The 26,080-nt window shown below is 35.4% G+C and overlaps 1 protein-coding gene across 3 annotated transcripts in view; it reads right to left on the bottom strand.

Annotated features, from left to right (window-relative positions):
• Nucleotides 1-26,080, bottom strand: part of LOC149807440 (uncharacterized) — a 96,276-nt gene that overhangs the window by 57,068 nt on the left and 13,128 nt on the right. For all 3 annotated transcript variants that reach the window (XM_089966591.1, XM_089966577.1, XM_089966582.1), the window contains exons 3-8: nucleotides 22,796-22,936; nucleotides 20,422-21,240; nucleotides 11,049-11,129; nucleotides 8,275-8,441; nucleotides 6,122-6,214; nucleotides 281-362 (exon numbers count right to left, since the gene is read on the bottom strand). In XM_089966591.1, the coding sequence (XP_089822717.1) occupies nucleotides 281-362; nucleotides 6,122-6,214; nucleotides 8,275-8,441; nucleotides 11,049-11,129; nucleotides 20,422-21,240; nucleotides 22,796-22,859 (1,306 nt within the window). In that variant the 5' untranslated portion in view covers nucleotides 22,860-22,936. The remainder of the gene's footprint in view (nucleotides 1-280; nucleotides 363-6,121; nucleotides 6,215-8,274; nucleotides 8,442-11,048; nucleotides 11,130-20,421; nucleotides 21,241-22,795; nucleotides 22,937-26,080) is intronic.

A 26,080-nucleotide genomic window follows, 5' to 3' on the forward strand; every position in this document is an offset into this window, starting at 1 on the left:
GATGTAACGATTCTTATCCTTATTTTCTTTAGTTTATTTGTATGCAACCGCATGCGATGGCGATATGTTTCAGTGCGTACATTCAAATCTGAACTTGGTTGCCATTTTGTAATATAATTTTATTTTGTCTGTCGTACATATCAATGATTAACATTGTTCTGTTAATGTACCGACTATTTATAGGAAAACATGTAATATTCTCAATTTATTATCAAAAAAAGTTATGGTGTAGATATTAAATCCACAGACATATTTAGCAATATCATGTAGCTACCGTTACCTCTTTTATCATCTTCAGAATCCTTAGGAACCTGTACAGACGGAGACGCTTCTATCTCCAATCTTGAACGTCCTGTATCTACCTGGATGACAAACAATACAATTTTAGTGTGACAATGCATAATAATCTACATATGAAGAACGCTGATTTGAATATATTTTCATGTTTGCTCACATACATCTCTTAGATCACAAGCACCTATGGACAACTACACTTCACTTTACTCAAATACAATTGCAATGATCATCCGAGATATTTACTTTTAGAAGTTGAGTAACTGGATTACATGTGATATAATTTTATGTTTATAAAGATTGATTTTTATATGATTGTGGTAATTTTGGAATGCAGCACTATCACATCCTAGCTGAGACACTGTCTGACTTACTAAGATTGGATAAACATGGTCTATCAAACATTTTATCATTAAAAACAACTTTTTTGTTTGCCATTTATAAACCAATTACAATTTAAAGCATTCATTAGCATATATGCACTCAGCACAGTTGGTTTGAGACCTTTCTCATAAATGATGCACACTGAGAGCATTTGACCATAGTTTGAGCCCTACTGATCGGGATTGTTCTAGACGAACTCATTCTGACTTCATCCTGAATTACAAATTCGGGATTTATCAATATACTAATCCATCCAATCAACATAAGAAAACTTATTGATGAGTGGAGTGTATTCCATACTGGAAGTCAGGAATGGTTGGCATTAACATAAACCCTCAGTCTCTAAATCACTGCAGGCGGATAAAGGGTCATGGTAGAGCTAGGGTTTTGACTAAAGTACACTCATTATAGGAAGATGATCGTGATCGGCATGGATAACGCATGATGTGATTTTTTTGCTATAGCCTCCAGCAAATGCTGAGTTGCGGCTGGAGACAATACCTTTCTCTTCGGGAGACAGAGGGAGAACTGCGAAAAGGGATTGGTATGCGAGCTATTGTTATGAGAGTATCAGTCTTAAGCTGGAAGGCCTACAATAGTTTCACATGAATACGCTTCAATGCCTCTGAGCTGATAGAACCGCTAATAAGGTCCGTAAGCTCATGTGTGTTCAATGGAAAGAAATCGCTTAAGGGGCCAGGACAGCAGGAATGCTGATGATGACATGATAGCTGCAGTCGACATCCAGCGGGTTAGACATAGCAAAAGGGTAGATCCACCCTTGCTGCATGAGAAACTATTGTCTGCTAAATAACTTTGGTGAAAGCTACCGGACTATTGTCGAGCAACAGAAGATCTGGGAGAGATACTACCTAAAAGAGACTCTCCAGAGTTTCGATAACTAATTTGTCCTCAGTGGCAGAAGGCTTATGACATTAGTATGGGCGAAGGAAAAAGCAAATCTAGTATTACATTCCTCCTTCGTCAGCAAACATCGTTCCTTCTAGAGATTGAAGGAAGCCGCTTAAAAGCGATCGGCAGGCAAATTTGATTGCCACGACAACGCCTGCCTATAGTCCAAATCCTACAATAGATTATCAGAGAGGTGTAACCATGCACTAAGTAATATCTTTACTTGTGACTTCCCAGAGCGCAAAGATCGTGGTGCACTTGAGCAAACGGTGCACGTTTTCAGAAAAGAACGTACGTCTAATATTTCCTAAAGTCCTAACGTAAGACATTCGTCTTACGGGCTTTTACTTTGAGAGTGGAACAATTTTTTCTTAAGTTTCCATTGCCCTTTTGCGTAATTTTACGCCTAGTCCCAGACTTGTGTAAGTGCACAGTTGCTTCTTAAGTCCTTTTATGGAGACCACGAGTCAGAGAGTGGGACACCATGACATGCTCCGTGACATTCCATGTATATATCGTATAAAATTATTTTCAGAAACAGAGCTAGAGTAGGTATGTTTTTTCACGCGCTTTATGAAAATATCAGCAAACAGCAAGAACACATTCGTAGGTGCAACGATATGTATTATCATGATCAGAAACCAGAAAATGTGTAATAATTGCGATACTAAATCGCTACTATTAATGAAATTTCGTCAAATTTTAAGACAAAGAAATGCCACCGTGTGACGGTATGCCAGAGTCCGGAAGCGTTGATATTAAGATAGGTATTTCATCCACTGTGCTACTGAACAGTGATTTCAATCATTGATTTTGTTAAGGGCCACATAACATTATTTCGGTCTCACGAGGTAGGTGAATAAGTGTATTTGCTTAAATGTAAGGAGCAGCGAAGAAATAACTTTTTTCCAAGTCCCGTGTAGAACAGGAAGAACTACTCCAGATATCTCCATCACCCTTTCCTTCAAAGCATTTTTAAAGCTCGACAGTTAGGATGAAAAAATGTCACACTGCATATCGCATTACTCCCAATCAGTAGGCAAAACTAAATAAATCAAAGAATGAGCCAAACTGAATGGATCTAACACCCTCTGGGTTTTTCAACATGTTTTTCCCACCACGTTCCTGTGGAAAATGAAGTTTTGTCAAAGTAAATAAATCCATAAAATTTTAATTGATATATATTTTTGAAACAGAACATTAAAATAACCATATCCAAATGTACGCAGATATTTGCCCACTCAAATATTAATAATTACGATAATATATGTTCTCATATACCGGGAGAATCGATCAACTAGTTGTGGAAAAAGAAAAATCTCTATTCTGTGTATTGCCTGGATATCAGATAGGTTTGGAAGCTAGATGCCCCATATGATTGGAAAGAATATCGTAAGGCCATCAGGTACATTCATGTATATGAAAGAGGAAAGAGACTGACAATTAGAAACGCTAGATACCCATGCTGATATAAATAAATAGCGATGTAGCAGGAATGTGTGTGTGAATTTAACGTAGCTTTAACAATTTTTCAGTCATATCGCTACGATGTCTGCAGCCTGACAGCTTATAGTGATGACTAGCACTGGAGCATCATGCCGCATACATGCAGCATGATGTCATATCCAGTCACATTATCCTGACACCAGGCCGACTAATCCTAACACTAATCTCTTAATGCTGAGCGCCAAGCGAGGTATCTGTTAGTACCAATTTTGTAAGTCTTTGGTATGACTCGGCCGAGGATCGAACTCACGACCTCTCGCATCCGTGGTGGACGCACTGACCACTGGGCCACTGGAGCTATCAACGTAGCTGGAAAGCAAGGTATATATATATATATATATATATATATATATATATATATATATATATATATATATATATATATATATATATATATATATATGGGATAGTAGCTCGACAATGTCTACCCGTCTCTCTTGATCCTGATCTCTAGATTTCTTTAATTTACTCTCAAAATTACATTTTCCTGCTTGGCAAATATTTCCAATTAGGCACCCAACGCAGACGTCTAGAGCGGCAAAAATCATGGACAGCAGATCTAAATGTTTAGAAATCTAGCTTTTCTTAAAACCAACTAGTTTTTGTTATTTTGGAAAGGAAGCTCAAGTTAAATTGTTGCATGCTTAGAGTAATCGTTTTGGTTTAGTGTGGTGGGTTGCGGTGCCTGTCTCAAGGTTGTAACACCATGCGTCGTTGCACCCACCCACTCACACACACACACAACACACAACCAACCCACACAGACTCCCAATCCGAGGAAGGCCCAATATATGCTACGTATTGACATCGCAGAGAGCACCCCAACAGAACATTCACTGTAACTCGAGTTCCATATATACTTACGACAAAGCTGTGTACTTACATCTGCCTGGGAGTTGCCTTGAAGTTAGACGCAAGTGTAAGGGACATTTACAAGCAAATGTACGCAATTCTACTTAGTGAAACACCCATAAGAAAACACTCAAACAAATCTTGGTCTTACGTTGTTCTGGATGTAAATAAAAAACAAAATAATAATAATAAAAAAAGAGGCAGAAGAAGAGAAGAAGGTGACAAACCACCGCTTTTGCTGACAGTCTCCAATATAAAGTCTGTGGAAAAGAAAATCTCAGCCCACCGTTCTATCTTGGGAGACTATTCACGTTCGACTGAATTTTCGTGTCCTCGTCGACAGAATGATTACCAATAAACCGAAGCAGGAAGTGGTGAAAATATTGGCATGAGAAGTGATTGCAATGACAATATGTTCATAAAGGTCCGAAATCTTGTATTAGTTACTGAAGCGTTGAAGCCATTCCCCAGAGATGTTGGCTTCGGCACCTTCTACAGACTGAAGAGATTTCTCAATATGAGGCATCGGAAACAAGTCCGGAAGAAGAAGGCGGTAAACTACGTCCAGGCAACCTTTCCAATGCACCTAGTCCTACACGAGGGTATAATGCAGATATGATAAAGGAGGGTGGGGGACTTTGAACATGGTTTTAATGCAGAAGGTGTGTGCGTCCACATAGATAAAGATCACAATATTGTCCTCTGTCATATCTCAAGGTGGAACAGGGCAGCCCCTCCCAGTATGCCTTTCCGTGGAGGAAGGCGTGTAAACAGCGTTTTCCTCAACCCGATGAAACTCAGGGAATGATGCGACTAATACAACTACTGGACCACTTAAGTATCAGGATCGCTGATACTAATTGGCTTGGAATGAAATATGTGTGTACGCGCAATAAAAGATAACAAAATAGCGGTAAATATTTGATACCGGCTGCTAAAACAACTGTTTGGGTTTAAATATTTGCCCTAAATAAGCACGAACGTATTTGCCACGTATGCCTCTATAGTCAACCGTAATGACAGAGTATGACGCAATTGACGTAGTGTTGTCCTGTAGTTTGAATGTGGCACTAACTGGAACAAAGTAAACAAAAGATTTTGCATAAGTGTCGGTCTTAAACTGTTATAAAGCTTATCATGCTATATTAGGGCACAATAGACCCCAAAGATTGAAGGGCTGCTAACGTTGTGTAGGTGTATTATCCCGAGTTACATATATAACGTAGACTTTCTCACATAGATTAGGATTGTTATGCTTGTACAGGTTATGTGAAAGTAAATGTGTGCATATAGCATAGCCCCGGTATTTAAATACTAATTATTTAGACTTGAAGTGGTTCCATTTGTAACCTCAACTGCTACAGAAATACATTGGGTAACAAAAACGTGCTCTAATGAGGGATGGGATTGGGGATGGAGTGGGTTAACGAGGAACTATGACCATTGACATGTTATTGCTTGTTTTTAAATTTACTGGTGTACCAACTTTCAAATGACAAATTTAACTAACGTCCATTTTAGCCCAATGACATTACAAATACAACACTGCTGGTATAATGATTGAGTTGCATTTGGTTCTACAGAATGCTGCATAGTCCAATTTTTTGTTTGGTATTATTTACGATTTTAGTTTCACGCTATCAATATGAATAATAAAGAAAACATTAATTTATGCGCTTTATTACTTTAAACGATACATTGATTGTTATTTATAAAAGCATATTTTTCATATAAAATTTATTATAAATATCGGTGACTGATTGAATAGTAATGATTTAGAAATAGGTAAATTCATTTATACATGTCTATTGAACAAACATTTTAATTCAAATTAGATGTTGTGAGTCAGCGTTCATCTAAAGATGCTCATTATATCCCATTGATCAAAGAATATGCCATTTAATGTGGTTAATCAGTTCATTGGTATTTCCATCACATGACGCACACTTCCTTGTTACATAATCATCATGATCATGCATTAGATGAAATATATGGGCAACAATTGCTCATTATATCATATTTTGTATTTTGCGAAATCAAATATCAGTGACCTGATATTGTAAATCTAGCGACCTTAATAACTCTCACTTGCAATATTGGTTTACACATGTGCTCAATATGTTTCTCTCTTTCTTTCACAAACAAGTGGATTAATCAAATAATTTAGACATACCTTTTCAATGAGCGACTGAGACTTTTCTATGTAGATAGCATGCCTATATCTTGATCTCTGTAAGTTGGAATGATCCTTTACACGAAGCTCAACCTGTAAAACAAAAAAGTTATTTGTGACAGAATAGTAGATCACAGCGACCAAATTCAACTTCGCAGAATTATATTAAAAAAAATACGATCAAGCTCTTTAAAATAACATTCTTAATCGCTAGAAAAATGCAAGTGTCTTAACAGATAGAGATATCCAATTATCGTAACAGCTTGATTGTATGCAATCCCAACAGCTAGAGATATACAATCATTCTGGACAGGAAGATATACGCAATCATTCTTGACAGCTAGATATATGCAAGCATCTCAACAGCTAGGATTGTGCTAGCAAGCTGCAACGTTTGTGCTGAGAGTGGGGTACATTTCATTGGGTTTGTTAAGAAGTCTGCAATAAACATGCACTCTGTTCCAAATATATGAATATATACCATCTAAATATGGAGACGTAATCAAAATACAAAAGTCTTACCTTGGTGTTAATCCTTTAATATTAAAGACTTGATCACTTTTCATGAAGATATAATTCCTACAGTAGTAACAATAAAACAAAAAGTGAACATGATGCTCCCTAACAATTTAAAGTTTGAGACAGCTTACCAAATATGGATTAATTCTGATCACCAGTGTGATATTTCTCACTTGGGTTTTGAAACAGAATGCCTCATATCTGATCAATGAGACCTTTGCCATCGAGATGAATGTTGCTGACCTCTCATGATTCTTTATCCCACCAAGATCATTCAGTGCTACTTTTGAAACTTTTGTTTTCCAATTGACTTTTGTGGAACCGAAAACCTATATTTCTCGAGCATATGGACCGAGAACGGTTTAATCGACACAGAAACGTGCACAATATATAGAAATATGCTGACAAATATCGGTTTAATAATCAGCGTTTAGAAAGGTAAGGTTATTGAAATATTAATATCACCGTGTTTCAATGGGAATTGAGAGAATTCCTCTTGTCGTGTAGAATACAAATTATATGGTGTGGATGTATTAAAGAATTGCCGTATAAACAAATATATATATATATATATATATATATATATATATATATATATATATATATATATATATATATATATATATATATGTGTGTGTGTGTGTGTGTGTGTGTGTGTGTATTTAAACCTGTCAATAGCGGCCAAACGTGGTAAAATAAAATGTGGGCTTCTTCTCATGCATCTTCTGTCTGCCGGTTAATTTTTAAAACGTGATTATCAACAAAAAAATATGACGCTCTACCGAATAGGAACACTACTGTTATTAATATTATGACAGTTAATCATAATTAGGTCAATGTGGGTATTTCGTTACTAACACGTAAGCCGCACGTGTATCTGTCTGTACTGGCAAGTTTTGTAAAGATTGCATTACTCTCTACCTTTATGAAATCGAATTAATTCGTTCCTTTCTAAATAGTGCGAATTTTGTATCTAAATTGACAGTGTCACTGGAATAGAGTGAGTAGAAGTGATTCAAGAAACATGTACAGGTCGATTAATGTGCTATTCGGTAGACAAAGTATTACCTTCTTTAGCAAACAAAAGTTGAATTTGCAGTCTTTGTTCACATACTCCAATGGCCGCTGACGGCACGAAGAAAGTATTGTTAATTAGGGTGATCGTTATATACATATCTTTTAATTGAAAATAAAATTATCATCGGGAATTGTGATATGACCAGTTGACTACTGTATCAAGCTGACTGTTTGGACAGGTTTGAAGGAATACAAAGTCAAGCTAACCATTTACTCTTCATCCATATTAGATATATATAAGCCCAATACTGTGTAACAAAACTAATTTCACTATTTAAGGAATGCTCGGTACAGTATGGGTACGAGGCATGTCATTGCACTAATGTGGCAATTTTCATTTTCCTGAGCATATACTTGTTCCTACATGTATTTGTGTGCTGTAGACAAATATTCTCACAAAATAGTTACAACAGCAACACTTTATTCTTTGTTTAAGTTGCAGCCTACTTTTGATATTATAATGTTTAATATCCTCATCGTGACACCATTTCAAATATAGAACTTAGAGATTATGGTGTATGAAAAACTGCATCTGGTCTATGATAACGAGAACTTACAACTCCTTCCTCCGTCTCAGTTGAGACCTCCTCAAAGACAGACTGTTCTGTTTCATCATTAACCAGACCTTTAGGAACTGTGTGAGCTTCAACACATAAAACTAAATCATCACTTGCAGGCTCTTGTTTTCCATCTTTTACCAGATCCTCAGGAACTGCGTGATCCCCTACACAGAAAACTAAATCATCTCAGCTTTTAAAATTAGATATTATATCTATTATTTTCCAGTCAAATGTGCCTGTGTCAGTAACAGCCAGTCTGAGATTATGAAATTTACGTTTTCTAGCTTTCTTTGCACGCAGCTTACAATAGATGCACATTAGCATATTTAAATAATTTTCTTTTAACTACCTACCTACCTACATCCATCCATCCATCCATCCATCCATCCATGCATGCATACATACATACATACATACATACATATATGTATCTGTTTAATCTGTAGTTGTATGTATCTAACATTCTGTATGAAAACATAAAATGGTACATATGACATAATAATGTAATGGGTCATGAACTCAATTACCACTCTGAGTGTGATTTATTTATAAAATTGTGACTGAATTTTATTTCAAATATCAATATTTATTGACAAGTAAGAATAAGACCCTAGTGTTTGTTAGCAAAGTTATGAACATATTAGACTACTGAATAGAACTCCAGATACCTGCTTCTTCTGATTTCTCATTCCAATGTGTCTCAAGGAGTTTCATTTAACTGATTGAACAGTTACCTTTCGATACTCCTCTGACTTTTAATGCTTTGATAGTGCATGCTCTTTCATTCAAATATCATGATCTGTTCTAACAATAAATGTCCGAGCCTTACATAATTTTATGTTTTTTAATTGGGGTAATTCAGGTTTTACTGTAATAATGAGACAAATTGTGGCTGTCTGGATGAATAGTCCCCCGGTGTTGACGTTGCTTATACGATAAAATATAAAAAGTTCCTTTTGCAAAGACTACATAGCGCATGATAAATTTATTTGATCCAGTCCGACCCTGCAACAAATTCTCTCACAGTTATTTGTGGATTTGGTAGTTGTATCTTTTGCTGACTTTTCATTAATTATTAAATCGAGATTTTGCCATTCTAATTTCGTCGTTTTGAGTCAACATGTACCCAATCCTTATGTACCAGACACTAATCATTTCATCTCTTGTTTGCTATTTCCCATTCAGTTATTCTGTGGTTTAATCAGAGTTGAACAAATGTGATGTTGGCTTGCCCATAACCAGCAAATTATGTTTATGAACTACTTAACTTAGTGGTTCTAAGGTTCTAACTGTAAGGTTATCAAGTCCGCGTTACTACGTACTGCATATGATGTTTCTTCGTTTGTCTTATGTTTTCAGCAGTAAGTATGAGCTATAGTGGTTTAGACCCAGCCATATCCGCTGAGCGAATCAAATGAATCATTCTTCACATCTAAACACATTTTTCACTTTTGATGGCATAAGCAGACTTCAGAAACGCAGATTATTCCAGAACGCTCTCTTTAAAACATTACGATTTAGCACCTTTAATTTGGGTATCAATCCTACCGATCGTAGTTTGAATGTATGTTGTTAGCTGCCATTCGGATTATCTCGAATATTTACTAAACAAGGATTTAAACAGGAGTTGCGAATGCATAGCACTATTTTTTTATAATCACATTTTGTATGTCAATGTTATTTTCAGTCGGATTTTATTATTGCAATTATATTTCCAAAGAAAAAATGTGCAGTTTTCTGTAAAATACTGCGCCAACATATGTTAGATGTATATATTTGTCTCAGAAAAATATGCGGAGACATTCTGATTGCACAGTTTGGTATGAAAATTGTTCAGTGTTGTAATATACACAAAACAATCTGTCTTAAACCTACTGACAAACTGTAACCATAGGGCAGAAATGTTTACATTTTGTATTGTCATGTTTTAAACAAGTTCAAACAATAAATTAAAGAAACACAAAAATTATAATAAGATACACTATATTATGCACTTGGAGTATAAGTCTATTTAGTTTTCTAAAGCTATTGCAAACTTACAATTTTGGCCGGCAACATGTTTAAATGGCGTGTTACTGGAACAATTCATCCATTAAAAAAGGTGGGCTAATAGGATGTGTTGGGGGATATCATAGTTTTCATTTTTAGTGAGTTGGTGACGTTTAAATTTTATTAATTTTCCCCATCAAGCTAAATACTCCGTAAAATCTTTCAGAGAGATGGCTGATAAACGTTTACTAATCCTCCCATCGATCATCTAATCCATTGCGATACTCAGAGAAAAAAATCGCATGGGCTGTACTCTGCCTAATATCATTATATGAACAAATATCTCTAAACAACGTGTTTTTGTTATTATATGTTGCCATTTCTTTACGTGATGACCATATCTGCTAAACATAGTTAAACACTGTCTTATAAGTCTGAGAATACTACAGTCTCCCAGCCAACACAATTGGATATCATAACCTATGACATGTGTATAATCAAGGTATTCGTACTTGGTTCATACAGTTTAGACAGAAACTGTTGAGCGTTTTTTATTTTGTTCAAACGGACAAATACGTCTATAAAATACGTCAATATTTCATGTTATCTTGAGCTCGCACGTTAGAGTAGCCTCTGCAGTGTTCACCAAAACTGCATTGACTGATTAGTAACTGACAGAGGAAAATGAGCAATTGGTAGAGGGTCATGACATAAGATCACTAAGGCTTCAGGCATATGCGTTAACAAAAATGGATAGCAAAGGAAAATATTCGTAAACATACCTTGACTATTCTTGTTGGGATTTTTCTTAATGCGCAAAAAATGTTTGAACCTACTTAATAATGATCTACCAACGACTTCTTCTGAAACGAAAAGGAAATTACATTGTATTGTCCCTTACATGCAACCTTAACTAAGGAGTGATTGATAGATGAATGAGTAAATAGGCAGACGAGAGTAGTAATATATTATCATGTCACATTCGTTGTGGGCCATATTACCAGCACAATTAGCATATAGCCATAATCAACGCAGACATATTGTAATGTCAGTTATATTGTCTAAATATAGCTGGTCCAAACGTAAACACACCGGCCAACTTATAAACAATCAAATGGCATTTTTCAATTGTTTCTTTGCCAGGACAACATAATTGCTAAATTTGCAATCAAGGTGTCCATATACTATGGAAAGGTTCCGCCCATTCAATCTAAATACAATCTTGAACAAATTTTAATAAAATCAACTTGCCAATGGCAATGATGAGCTGTGCAGAAAGCTGTCGTTGTCCTTGAAAAATATCAGCCCAACCATCTATTAAGATGGTCAATGGTTTGAACTTAAAAGTTAGAATATAATGCAGAGGTAAAAGAGTAAAGAATGATTGATAAGAATATAGAGTGTAAGTAAATAACAGTGTTGGCAATAGCAGGATGTTTATGGTTAAGATGTCTGTTTTGTTTTAATTTTGTCAATCAGGCTAACAAAGACTATGCCTGTCTACCAACGACATCTCCTGAAAAGAAAATGAAACTACATTGTATTATCCTGTACATGTTAATATAACTAAGGAGTGTAGGATGTACATAATATTTGTTGATATCGTATAATTGTATGCGACTGAACGCATAGAGAGATAGAGTGAGAGACGATATACCGTAAACTGTAAAGGTAATAATAACCAGATGCAAATCTGTGTTCTTCCATTTAATCAATACTTTGACATATCATTTACAATTGTCTTCTCGTGACCCAGGAATGTGTGTCAAATATGTTTCTGGCAAAACTAATATCATTCAAACTTTATTTACATAACATATCAAACACATGCTTCCACATAATTAGGAATTTGTAATGTGGCAGCATATTAGGAAACATGTATAAATACATCTATCACCATGGACATTATCCTTATTAGATGTATGCATTTTTATTTATTTTTATTAACTTACTTAGTGCAATCTTTGAACTGTTTCTCCTTTTTATTAATTATGCTTTTTAATGGGAGATAATTTTAGTAGAGAAACTCTAACCTGATAATATTGCATTGCTCGTATTTCCTTAAACGGAATTACTCTTATCCACATTTGAAAATTCGTTACACCGTCAGATAGAACGTTCTAGAAGATCTACAAAAGAAACAACACAGACACAATCTGAATGTCCATGTCAATGGCCCATGAGCAGTAATAGTCATTTTCAACTCTGCCTCTTCCTACAAATTCCTCTCCCTTTCGACGAAGCAAGATATATGTTAATGATCCCCAGCACTGGCAAAATATGAGACTGGATATGATAATAAAAAGTGGAACGAAAGAATGAGGTTGTGCTTTTGCAAGTAAGCTTTGATGACTAAATGGAGAAAAGAACTCATTATTACCGTTGAGTCCATAACAACTTTTTATATAGACCGAAATGTGAAGCTCTCTTATTGTCTTGGCTGCTACTATGAAGTACAAAAAGACAGTTGTAAGTCATGTTTACCAAATATAGCTTCTCTTAAAGGTTGATAAGTAATCTCATCTATACATTGGTGAGCACAATACAGGCGTTTCAGCTTCTAATGTTTGATAAAATCTAATAAGATCAACGCCAAGTGCAGAACCATTAGAGAACATAAGTGTCTAAGACAAGGTTCCAGTAGCCCTAGTAGTAAGGACCACCCCACGCAAATGCACAATCACACACATACTCATACTCACGCACACGCACATAATCTTTCTCTCTTCGAACAGGAATTGGAGCACCTCCGCAACTTCATTAATAAGCTGTGTCCTACTGCATATACCATGGAATATTCTCCACCTTGCGTCGAATAACTTGAAACAAGACCAAATTTGTATGTGGGCGATATAATTGGAACTTTGACTGGAACGTGTCCTGATGAATTTATCGCTTGATGTAATCCAAAAGCGAAGGTGTAGAATGAGTTGATGTGAATAAAAAAAAACATGTGTTGCGACAGCAGATCCCTACTGTGATGCAATGTACTCGTTCCGTTTAAAAGCAGGTCTAACACATCATTGAACTACGTTGGTGATTTTAGCAGGAACAATGATTTTGTGAAGCATTGTAGGATCTTTCTGATGAGTAGGAGGCATGACCGAGCAGACGCTACCTTTCTTCACATGGACAGACTGTCTGCCACAATATGTTTCTTTCCCGGAATATGCACAACATGTAGGGTATTCCGCTATTAGTCTGTCCGACGAAGGCAGTTCAAATAATATATGCATTTGGAGCATATTTACCTCCTAGTCGCCTGAGGTACGCTACCTTAGCAAAAAATTATGCAATAGCTCCCTATGTGGTTGACGCACTCATATCGTGATATTTATACGGCCATCATTTCCACGTTGTCTATATTGAGGGAAATCTGGACTATGGTCTAGACACCATGAAGATCTACCCCATCTGGGGAAAGGCGAATTGACTCTCAGCAGGATAGATCCCGTGCAAGATCCAGTGGCTTGAATACTGGAGGATGGGGATATCCTGAACCTTATATTGTGGGGTAATTATTCCTTCAACTATAGTAAAAGTCATTAGGATAGAGGCTATGCTGAATGACCCGGTTCAACATTTGGAAAACGTGTATTTCCAACGAGGTGAAAAAATTGTTATTTGATTGTAATATAAAGATACGCGTCCTGAAGGTTGATGTAATCTACCAAATCACGAGTCCGTATGACGTTGCTAACGGGAATATCTGTCCAGAATTGTTGATCCTGAAGAAATGCATTTAAAATAGAAAGCGATTTAAAGGTTATACCATGTATGGATTCCAGACAATCCCACACTACCACGCACTTCGTTCCATAGTTGAGCACCTCTGTTATTAATTGGTCTAGTCTTGACCAGTGAAAAAGATGACAGAGAGGGGTTCCTCGAAATATGTTGTTTCCAGAAATTGGGCGGGTAAACCTTCGCTTGAATGAAATGGACCCACGAATCGTCCTTAATGTCAAACAATTTCTCTGAATAGATGGCTAGACGGGAACTCAAAGGATCTCTGGAAGCTGATGCTAGCTTCCTCCCTAGGTTTTTCTAACTGTATTGTCTTGATAAAGATGTGTCTCAAGGACATTTTTAATGAGAATTATTCATGGACAGTTAATTGTGTATCCCATGTATAATTTAGAAGACGGACCCAATGAGATTCAGGACGGGAGTTCGTTCTGGCTGGTGACTTCGGGCTATGAATGAATGCAAGGAACCGATTCTGCTAGTTCCATATAAGATGAAAACCACGCAGATAGCAAGGATTCCGAATAACATTTCTACTTCCATAAAGCAGTCCAAGATGATAATACTGCAGTCCAGTAAGGCATTCAAAGTGTCCAGAGTAATGTTCCTAGCGCCCTCGCCAAACACAGTGCATATATGGATGCTCTGGCCACCGCCACCAGTAAGCATTGCAGTGCAGATCAACACAAATATTCCTCCTTTAAACGGTTGAAGGAGGCTGCCTAAAAAGAGTGTAAAGTAAGGGTATAGTGACGAGCAGCCTAACATTATCTAACATCATCTCCAGGATTTCAAAGGGTCAGATGGGAAAATGAAAAGACACAGCGGGATAATGTATTGTATTGCTGCCTAGACCAGTGATTTCTGCTTGGCGGGAGGACGGGTAACTAACTATAAATTCCTAACCTTTTTGAAGTATTTGCGAGAGGTCCCTAGTCATAGCCGAATGGAAGAGAGCAAGAAGATTAGTACCGACCGACCCTCTGTCAAGACCTCTTGAAGGCCCCATGATGTGGATGTAAACATCACGTGATGTCAAATCGGCTTGATGTAGACCCAGATGCTTTCTGCAAACTAGATATATTTTTCTTGTCCTCTCTACCCACGCGATTGGGACCTAATCTCAGAGGCAAAGAGCCCCGCGGCCGCATGAATGGTCATATGGGGAGTGGTTGGTGATTAAAAAGAAGTCTGGCAGGAACGAAAACTGGCTCCGCTCCTTTCTCTATTACTTCGCACAAGCAGACGATCTGGGTCCGCGACAAGAGGGTCGGTACTATTGTAAGGTCAATGCATGTACATCAATGGCAAAATAAATGGGAAGGATCGTTCGCTTCCTTGAAAAGCTATGTTAACAACCCTTTAGAATTAAAAGGAAAATATGGAATGGGGATTTAGATTCGCATATGCAGACTGCCTGTCTCCAACATGATTAATATGTAGCGTAGATACTGCGGGTGACGGTCCAATCCCTGTCCCCATATCCCATATGAATTGCCTAATGGGGACGAGAGCAATTAAACCAAGGGCAAATAAATGAAGACAATAGTTGCACGTAATTTATTGATGCATTAAAATATTCCTATTGAAGCAAACACAGATTTAGAAGAAAAAGTTTAATTGTGTAGAGACATTCAGATGCCTAATTAATGTATAATGTTTATACTTGCACCCTTGATTCTTTCTATAATAAAATTATGTTTAGCCCGATCTTCAAAAATAAATTACAAATGACTAATTGTAAGTTCCTAAAATTCATTTTAACCCTTATAGTATACTGTGTTTCAACATTTGTATTAATTGTTTAATTGAAAGGCGAGCATTTGCGTTCTAATTATATAAAACTGCTTCATGTACTGTTTCAAAGCAAAAACTCAAAAAGCCATATGTGCGATTCTCAGGTCAAAATCACGGAAACTTCACTTGACCTAATTTAGAGAAAAACGTATTTTCAGCTATAAAAAAATATTTTCTTTGTACACAGTTTGAGCATTAGGTCTAACCAGAATTACTACTTTTAATTTGTTTCTAGCAAATTTAACTTGATGTTTTGACAATAAAAATCGGTTTACTTAAAATTAAATGTTGTGTCTCTAAACTGGTTACAAATTCAATCATTTAGTAGGAAGGCATGAGTCAATTTATCCACTGACGTAACGGTCGGTGGCTCGTGTGTTTTCAAGAGGAACATATAATATAAACAATATCATGTATATAATACACAGGTTTAAATGTTTACCATATATTCTATAGCCCGCTGGCCAATGCCGAAATCTGTACTAAGTCGACTTCTGCAAGATCACTGCATGAAGATGTGTGACTCTTTCTCTTATCCAAATCATGCATAATCTTCACAAGACTGAAGTTACAGTTTGATCAAAGCTGTTCGGAAATATGAGCTACACCGTGATAACAGGCCCAGTAAATCAGACGCGAGGTCGCTTCATTAACTGTGTGCATCCTGGGTTCAGTCAAGCTCATCCAAGAGCTTATTAACATAAGAGTAAGACAAGATTGTTCAAAATAACCTAATAAATATTGCTTCTAGACGGGTCATAATTTTAGTCAATACGACGCAAGATCAACTCATTGATAACTATAGATCGTAATTGTCTAAGACCTTCTTTCGTATTATTTATAGTCTATTGAATTATAACAGACCGGATGGATCGGAAATCTCCGTTTTTAAAGGGCACCTTCAAGAATTGATTATGCATTCATAATGATTGATTCTGATCCAACACGTTTGACCTCTGTACATGTCATGTCTATAGAACTGTAAGAGCATTACGTGTACACGTTCTCTTCTAATAATTGTTAATCCAGTTTGAAAGAAGTTATTAAAATGTATAATATAATATGATAAATACTGAAAAAGATAATTGATGTGGTCATTTAATTGCACACAAATTTTTTAGATCTGTCTAGATCTTTCACTTTCCATGCCATTTTGTGCAATGAATATGCATATATTCATTGGCATTTATCCATCCACCATTTTTTACGTAGGTTATAGCTTAAATGCAATACTGTCCTAGCGCTGTGAAAACATGTAATTAAATAACAGTTACTTGCTTGCACTTTCCCGCATAGGACAAGTAAGGCATTGCACCACTTCAACTTTGTTTGACCATCTTATTGGGTTGAGAGTTCATTGGAAGATCACTGGAAGATCGCAATGCTAGCATTTACCACTTGGTTTCAAATGAAGCCAAAACTATGCTTGCGTTGCCTTTATAATTTCAACCTTGCTAAAACATTGATACGATATAACTTCTCAAGCATTTGCCATGTTCATCACGGAAATTAAATCAATAAATTATTTAGCATATATACATTTTATTACAAATTTATGCTGTTTATGAGTCAAATTGAGACGTTTATTGTAACTGGAGATATAGTCACAAATTTTCAATATTTGACTGACTTACTTATTCTAGTATAAACACTACATAAGGTAGCAAATAAGCATAAAACATATACAGGACAAAAAAATGCCAAGTAATGATATAAGTGTATTGATAAGAAATCACAGATAATTATTAATTGGTTGGGATCAATTGATGGGACTAATATAAAGTATGGTAAATCTATAAAGAATATAAACTGTTTTGAAAATTGTATATACGGCATTGCAGTTCATGATTTTATATCTAGTTCTTAGTGTTATCTCAGTGACAGCTCATTTGCTTATGAGTGTGATGCCTAGTAGTAAATATTTCAGTTCATGTTTTCTTTATTATACGTTAATCTTAAACGGCCATGTATCTGCAAATCAGGAGCAAAATCAAAGTATGTATATGAATGATAGAGAGTCACCCTTAGAGTGAAGAAATCAAAGATTCCGATAGTCAGATTGTCTAATCAATGTTGCGAAGCAGCTTATAATAAGTTTCCAATCCAGTAGGGCTTGTATGCAAATCTATTGTGCCAGTTACACCAACAATGATTTGCACATACACACATATAATGCATACAAGTTAAAGAAACATCAAACTGCAAATACTGAACCAATCATGGTGATAAAGAGACTAAAGGACGCAAAAATGTCAGCAAGCGCGTGATTTCTACAGAAGTAAACGTTTCTTTGTTGACATGCTTGCTTATTCGTGCATGGACAGAAACGTTTGAGAACAACTAATGTACGATTAAGTATATTAAGTATATTAAGCTTTTTGAAACGCGTTGTAACTATCTATCTATATATTTACCCATCTATCTATATATCTGCCTCTAGCATTGTTGCCCGATATTGATATATCTTCATATATATATATATATATATATATATATATATATAAAACTTAAACAAGGTACTGTCTTGCCGAGGGAGGTAACTTTCCTTCTCTTACTTCTCCTAGAGACACCGAGGCAGCCGGTATACCCTGCTGGCCTGGGCGGTTATGATAACTGATTACGAGTCCGACTAGCTGCTAGCTGTGCTACTGTACCAAATCCATAATGCATCTCTATAGTACAACAAAGTTTATTTAATTGTTCTTATGCTGAATTATTTGCGAGGAACGTATGTTACCAATGAAACATATGGTTGGGTTGGAATATGTTTGAGAGTTGCATCAGGTTCTTATTATACCACATGAAAATCTCTTATTGCAGGTCCATTTATAGTACACTTATTTTATAAACCACGGTATGAATAACAGTTATGAGATCATAATATTAGATACTATTGAAATTAGAATGAACGTTAGAAACTAGATTCATTTATCAATTCTACACACATTCTTTAATTTTTAAATGTCTATTCCGCTCTATTTTATTACTTGTTGCATATTTAGTTATCCGATTAATAAAGAATAATCTATGAATGTCGTTTCTTGTTCAAAATTATGATATTATATAATTGTACAATCGCAGCATTGTGTAATAAAATTACACAAAGGAACACAATATAGTGTGTGTTCTGAAAACAAGCATTAATTAATAGAAACCTTGGTTTAAATTAATTTTCCGGAAATTCATACATTTTTAATTAATTTCTTTGACAGTTGCGATAAAAATAATTTTAAAAAGAACCACCATGATACTGAAACTCATAAATCGATTGTTATGGTACAGATTTAATAAAAATTATTACATGCTTATGATATAAAAGTAGACCATAAATGCACGTGCACATATGCACAAATAAGGCTTTAAATCCCTTTACCACAGAATTCCGAATTCCGAACATACTTTACTTAAATAGGACCTTTTCAAGCAGTACATGCATATAACGTCTTCTAGATGATACATCATTATACTTTATATGGCTGTTCTGGCTTCACGATACTGCTATAGAACAAACATGCAATAATATATTTTAATTGGGGCAGTCAATAACGATTGACTTTACATTGTTTGATTTGATTTAGCTTATAACATTTATACTTCCTCCCCATATTCTGTATTCGGTTTCTAACAGATGAAATCTGGCGATGGAACATTTTTATTTAAAAACACCTTTCCCAGACAAGTAACTCGTAGATCACGTATCAGCAGTATGCAGCCAAATTAAAATATTTATGTTAACAACTTAAATTGTTTTTACAAATCAATACGTATATTTCATTATTTAACACAGAACTGAATTTCCAACTAAGTAATTATTGGTTCAATGAAACTATTAAAGAAAAGCGTCTGATTCCTCAAAAAGTTTGAAGAATGAGTTCTCCGCTCGCTCATCTATATTTCTTTCGAATTGTTTCGCCTGCGTGTCACTCTACAACCCTAATGCATGTTGTGTGGTATTAAACTGAATTCTCGACTGTCATTTCTACTAGAGGACAGGCCTTGCTAATCATGTAGACGTCTTGTATTGACTGCATCGGCTGTATTTGTCAATGTAATAGACTGTGATGTCAAATGCTTTACATTACGGGTTTATTCCGTATGCTGGTCCAACACATTCCTTGTAAAATCATCAGTGAAGCATCCCAAGAATGCATAGGGCAAGGTCGTTGTTACAGCGGATGAATACCTTTAGACAAAGCCAGCTCTTATGTATTATCCGGTCTAAGTTAGACTGAATGATGTTACAAAGAAAGCGCAGCGATAGATAGAAAATGTGTACTATCCTGTACTGGTAATCTATTCTTGACACAGTCGACTGTGCCCATGAATACTTTTCGTGATGACGTGATACGGTGTTGTCTAATGACCAGATAATTTGACAGCAAGGTTTATATAAAACTATACAAGTATTAATATTTGTAATAACACACATTTTGTAAAACTTTATTTAAGATTAGGAAATGCTCCCCTATATAACAAACGTTATCTTAATGTCTCATTCCGTTATTAACAAGTGAATATATGTCCTTGCGAATTGTTAATAAATGAAAACTGCATCTTCATTTGTCCTGTAATGTAAAAGATTATGTCAATTAAATAATAAATATGGATTACCTTGATGGTCCAAATACAAAGGTTCGCATCGAGTGATCTTTTTGCTCATCCTGCTTGTGATATAGAGATGTCCACTTTTCTGGTCCCAGAATATGTCCTTGGGATTCCATGGTATTCCGTCACTGTATATGGTCACTAGTTTACACGTGGATGTAAGATGATGAATGCAGGGAGGTAATACTTGATGGTCGTTACACACAAAAATAAACCCCCTTCTGTCCACAGTTATACCACTGGGATTCTTGAGATCATTATGTTTGTAAACAAATTTATGTTGAGTTGGATTCTGAATATCATATGCATACACACCAGTATCAGGAGAGTCTGAACCATCATAACGGGACATATAAATCATATTATCTTTTATGGTCACGTGACTATAACTGTATCCTCTATATTGTTGGTACCCTTTACAAATCTCGTGTATATGTTCAGTATGTCCGTCATTAAGGGACACAATACAGAAGCAAAGCGTGCCCGCTTTCTCACCAAAGACAAGAACCTTATTCGTCATATTCACCACTCCATTCAATTCGTGAAAAACTGGTTTTATATGAAATATCCTCACCCGTGTTATGCTACATGTGTCACGTGCACATCGTACCAACATGATTTCCATCGTACTGTTATTCAAAAGCACACATAATTCCATGTCATTGACAAGACAGAGACCACAGGGTTGTGACTCCAGTTTATTTGATGCAACCAGTAAATGTCCATCATGGTTTGAGTAGACCTGAATATTACACCGATTAATGTCTGCTACCATTATATTGTTTCCCGACACAACAATACCACTGAAGTCGGGATCAAAGTTGGCTATGGAACAATAGAAAGTAATACAAGTAAATCAAAATTAAGCATGAATAGTTACCTTAAACTACAAAACAACTTATATATATCTATTGAAACGCTAAAACCATTGTTGCTGACCAAAGATAATAGTCTCCTCTCATAAATGTAACCAACATAATCATTATAGTTATTATTGCCATTTTATTGTTTTGCTCTTCTTAAAAGTTGTACCTACTATTTTCCCTTTTTAAAAGTTGTTGTTATACACACGTACAGTCGTATGTGGCAAAAGAGCTAGATGTATCTGAATTAACGTTATTTCTTTTTTTCCAATGCATTTCTGTATTACTTCAGCCATCTTCATTTTCAAGAACGGTTTTCTGACTTCCTTTGGAGAGTATCAAGTGAGGCAATGGTAACTGGTTATTGGCTGAATTATACTATTATATAATAGCATATATATAATAAACGGCACCTCATATAATTACCCCGTCGGCAACAAAGCCCTGTTATACATAGATTTTCTCCTTATGTGCACTTGTAAATCATATTTCTTGTTGTTTTAACTGCCACTATCAGTAAATGCAATATATATATATATATATATATATATATATATATATATATATATATATATATATATATATATATATATATATATATATATTGACAAAACGTATTATTTTCCTAACGTGTGGAAGATTTTACTCTCTTGTTATCTTTCCCGGAATGCATGTGAAAGCTATACTGTGCATACAGTAGGACATTTATTTGTTGCAATGAGAATTATATATGTGGCTTCATTCAGTGGCCGAGTGGTCTAAACGCTCTCCATCACGGATCACTGCCATCACACCTCTGTCTGCGTAGGTTCGAGTCTCGGGCTCGGCCAATGTGGATATGTGAGAAAGCTTGCCGGTAGCTTCTCGTGGGTCGGTGGTTCTTTCCGGGGTTTTCTGGCATTAACACTGACCGCCATGTATAGCCTATCTTGTGCTGAAAATGGCGTTAAACCCTATGACAACAATAACAACAATCATTCATTTGTACACACTATATACTCAATTACTCAATGATCTAAAGCGAAATGCAATATTTGTCATTCTACATGGGTACACATTAAATAGAAACGTATTCAGTTCAGCCACTTGCAAAATCAAAGAACTAAAAACTGAGTTTTGAAAAGTATTTTGTAGTTTTAGTATTAATTAGTATTCCGTGTTTATTCTTAGTCATTTATAATGTGCTTTCCATTCATTTTGATAACGCTAGAACACTGCTCCAACATACCATCTGCTACATATTTTGGTTCTAATGAATAGTTCAAACTTTCAGTGCTCATAATATATTTGCTGCCATATTCCGTTAATCATGTCTGACTTAAGTAAAATTATGATAAATTCGCAGACGTTCTGCAAATTAATGATGGCATAAACATTCCCACTATTGACAAGTTTAAGGGAAGAAAAAGACGAAGACGAAGAAGACGAAGAATAACAAGAATAGGAACGAAAGAGTAGAACAAAGAATATGCTTATATTCATTTTTCGTTTTTGAGCAAATCGGTTATGAAGATTACCTAGTTCCAAATACCCAACATTGACCAGTCTGCAGATATTTTCTTCCTCTCCTCCTGCGGCCATTTCCTCAATTATTCAGGAATTACGACACCATGTAAAGTGAAGTGTCAACATAACATAATTTTTCCAAGATGATTGGGCTGCAAAATATAAAGACTAAAATTTTAGACGTGCCCATGTCGTGTACATAACTTCTAGCTAATTTATACAGTATTGTAGAGAAATCAGCTTGCTAGAAAAACAGATGCTTCAGTTTTAATTTCAATTATAAGTTTGTTCCGTAAAGAGCTTATGAAATAAATTATTATTATTATTATTATTAGTATTATTATTATTAAACAAGCTGTGGGAAAATAGTTCCATCTTGATATTTGCATATTCGTAGATCTCTAAACTAAAAAAGTAGCTCACAATACAGAAGTAGATTGTCCACTAGCGTAAAACCGTCCAGTCGAATCCTTGTATTGTGATCTCTCCCGAAGCCTCTAATCATGTCTCTAAGGTCAGATGCACATTGTTCCCCTTTCTCTGTTGTTTGATATTGTTTGCATCTACATGGCAAATGCTATAAAATATCTGAAGGCAAATCATGTATGTTTTAACACCCTGCTAGCGCCAGAGATAATGCGATAGAATCCATGGTCAACTCTCTCTCTCTTTATGATTATATGTCCCTATCTGACTGCCTGTCTGTCTGCCTGTGTGTCTGTATATATGTCTCCCTGTCTCTCTCTCCAGTTTATAAGCTACCTTGAAAGACATAACATGACTACATTTTGGATTTTATATTCGAAGCCTTCAAATCCTTGAAAATTGGCATTTTAATTTCAAAGTCCTTAAAACTTATTGAAAATCATTTTCTGCTTCTGAACTCGTTTTTAGATTTGATTTCGTCTGACGGCTTAATGTATAATGACAATATCAGTTCATTGACGATATTATTATTTATGGTCTCCCTTTTGTCAGCGTTTGTTCTTTTTGTATTCACCTTTACATTAGATATTTGTGGTACTGGCGATTTGCTTCGAGGTCAGTGAATGTCCTGGAAGAGTCACTGAATTTAATTTTAGTGGAGGTCTAAGACACCTGCCCTCCATATAATCTCTTTTGATCAGTGTTGCCACATACACATACAGACATATGCAATTTGCCAACCCATAGCACACGTCTTTAATACAAATGGTCGCTTAGTGTGAAAAGATATCGACTTCTTAGATGAAGTATGACATGCTCAAAGCTAAATGTATTAAGAAGCTTGAAAGTGCTCATGACTTTGAAGAACAAAAAAAACTTCGTTCAGTCCGAACTCAAGTCGAACCAAGTAACCAACTATTCGGATGTGATATTGTGTACTTAAATGTATATTGTTTACGTTGTCAAGATGCGAGTGTGTCATCCGAATACAAAATCATGGCAGGCGGACACAGTTGAAATCCAAGAATATAAATATAAAAGGAAGAAAAAAAATCTTAAGTATGGATTATTTATGTTATCTGACAAATGGTGTATATGGGTCTCCTAAATTCAAAATTTCACGAAACAGACAAATCTCATAATTTAAAACATTTTTACAGAGGACTAAATTTCTTATTTAATCAGAGAAGTAATTTTAGGTGATAATGCTGTTTAAAACGTTAGAGATTTTAATGGAGAGGACACGGATAACATGTTTCACGAACAAAGAGAACATAGGTAGAAGAGACGTAAGTTTAGAGAATGAAAGGCATAAAGTGTGTACGTGTTAAATGGAAAATCTATGCTGAGTTGTTTAGCAGTTTGGAACAAGTAAGAAACTAGATTCGATTAAATGAATGATGTGGCAATAACGCCTCTCACTGTCATGTTATGAAACGGTCTGCTGTATGCACAGCCGCTCTGTCGAGACAATAGAAGCACATTATATATATACATATATATATATATATATATATATATATATATATATCCCTGTATTACACAGCAGCATGCATTATCTGTGTAAAAAATTGCACTATTCTTAATGTCACACAGAAATAGAAACAATGAAGTGCACGTTATGCGACATTTGTACTGATCACATGGTGAGATGTAGGACATTGTGGGTCATTAATTAAAATATTTATACAGCTAAATGATACACAAAAGACGAATAATAGGTTGCAACAATGATGCAATACTCCAGCAAGGTATAAATTTAAATGACATTATAAACTATCCGTTTTGAATGCAACTGCATATAAACAAAGCTGGAAAAAGACACATTGCAAACGACAAGTTGACCTGCAAAATTATGAAACAATAACCAGTAATGACACTTACACACATCAAAATGTTTAAGCTTCTGCTACATTTCATTCCTAAAAGGCATGGCGACGATTTTCACAATATTCAATCAACTATGCAGTTGCCTAGGACAGTATTTTTTACCATATACAAATTTTAAACTTAAATTGACAAAGAATTACCACATAATAAATGTTTTAGAGAATAGGGAACACTAACACGGATATGTGTAACAGGAAAAGATGATAGACGAAATTGAAAAACGAAATATATGATATCTGAGATGCGAAGATTGTGTAAAGGAAACAAGAGTAGTATGGCGATAATATTAAGACAATGAACCTACTACATGAATAAATCAACACAATGCCAAAAAGGAATAATCTAAGTCTCAGTGAATTTCCACAGCAACGTTTATTCTATATACAATATATAGGTGATCACCAATGAACATATAACTTTATATATCTTATAATGAACTTCGCATATGAAGTAAAATAAGCGGCAGAGCACATTACAATTCTTCTGCAACTCATGCCAACGCAATAAGTTGATTAACTAACAAAATAATAGACCAAATGCATGAAAATCTATATAACATTGAAATTGATTTTGATTTGCACACATACTAAAATACATATTTTGAATGCCTAACACGTCAAGACTTGATAGTGACGAATCGATAAGATGCACACATTGCACCATGACATGACTATTTAGAAGAATCATCTTCAAAGAGTGATGTCAGTGTCTTCATGTGGTTGTGAGAATTTGAAATCAACATTTGATAATCGCAGATCGCAGTGCGACATGATTATTTAGAACAATCAACTTCACAGTGACAAAATCGGGTGGTGAGATTTCCAAATTACATTCAACTAACAAGACTGAAGCAGAACTTGGAATAACATGTTTTCGCATATTTCCAGATGCACATTCTGCACTTCTACATGTGAAATGCATTTGCCAGCTATCGATGCAATAAAATCAAACAGTTAGTAGCTTGATACTAACAGTTTTAT

Source organism: Sinohyriopsis cumingii, chromosome 1, assembly GCF_028554795.1.
Source record: "Sinohyriopsis cumingii isolate HCF-2022 chromosome 1, ASM2855479v2, whole genome shotgun sequence".
In the NCBI taxonomy this organism is placed as follows: Eukaryota; Metazoa; Mollusca; class Bivalvia; order Unionida; family Unionidae; genus Sinohyriopsis; species Sinohyriopsis cumingii.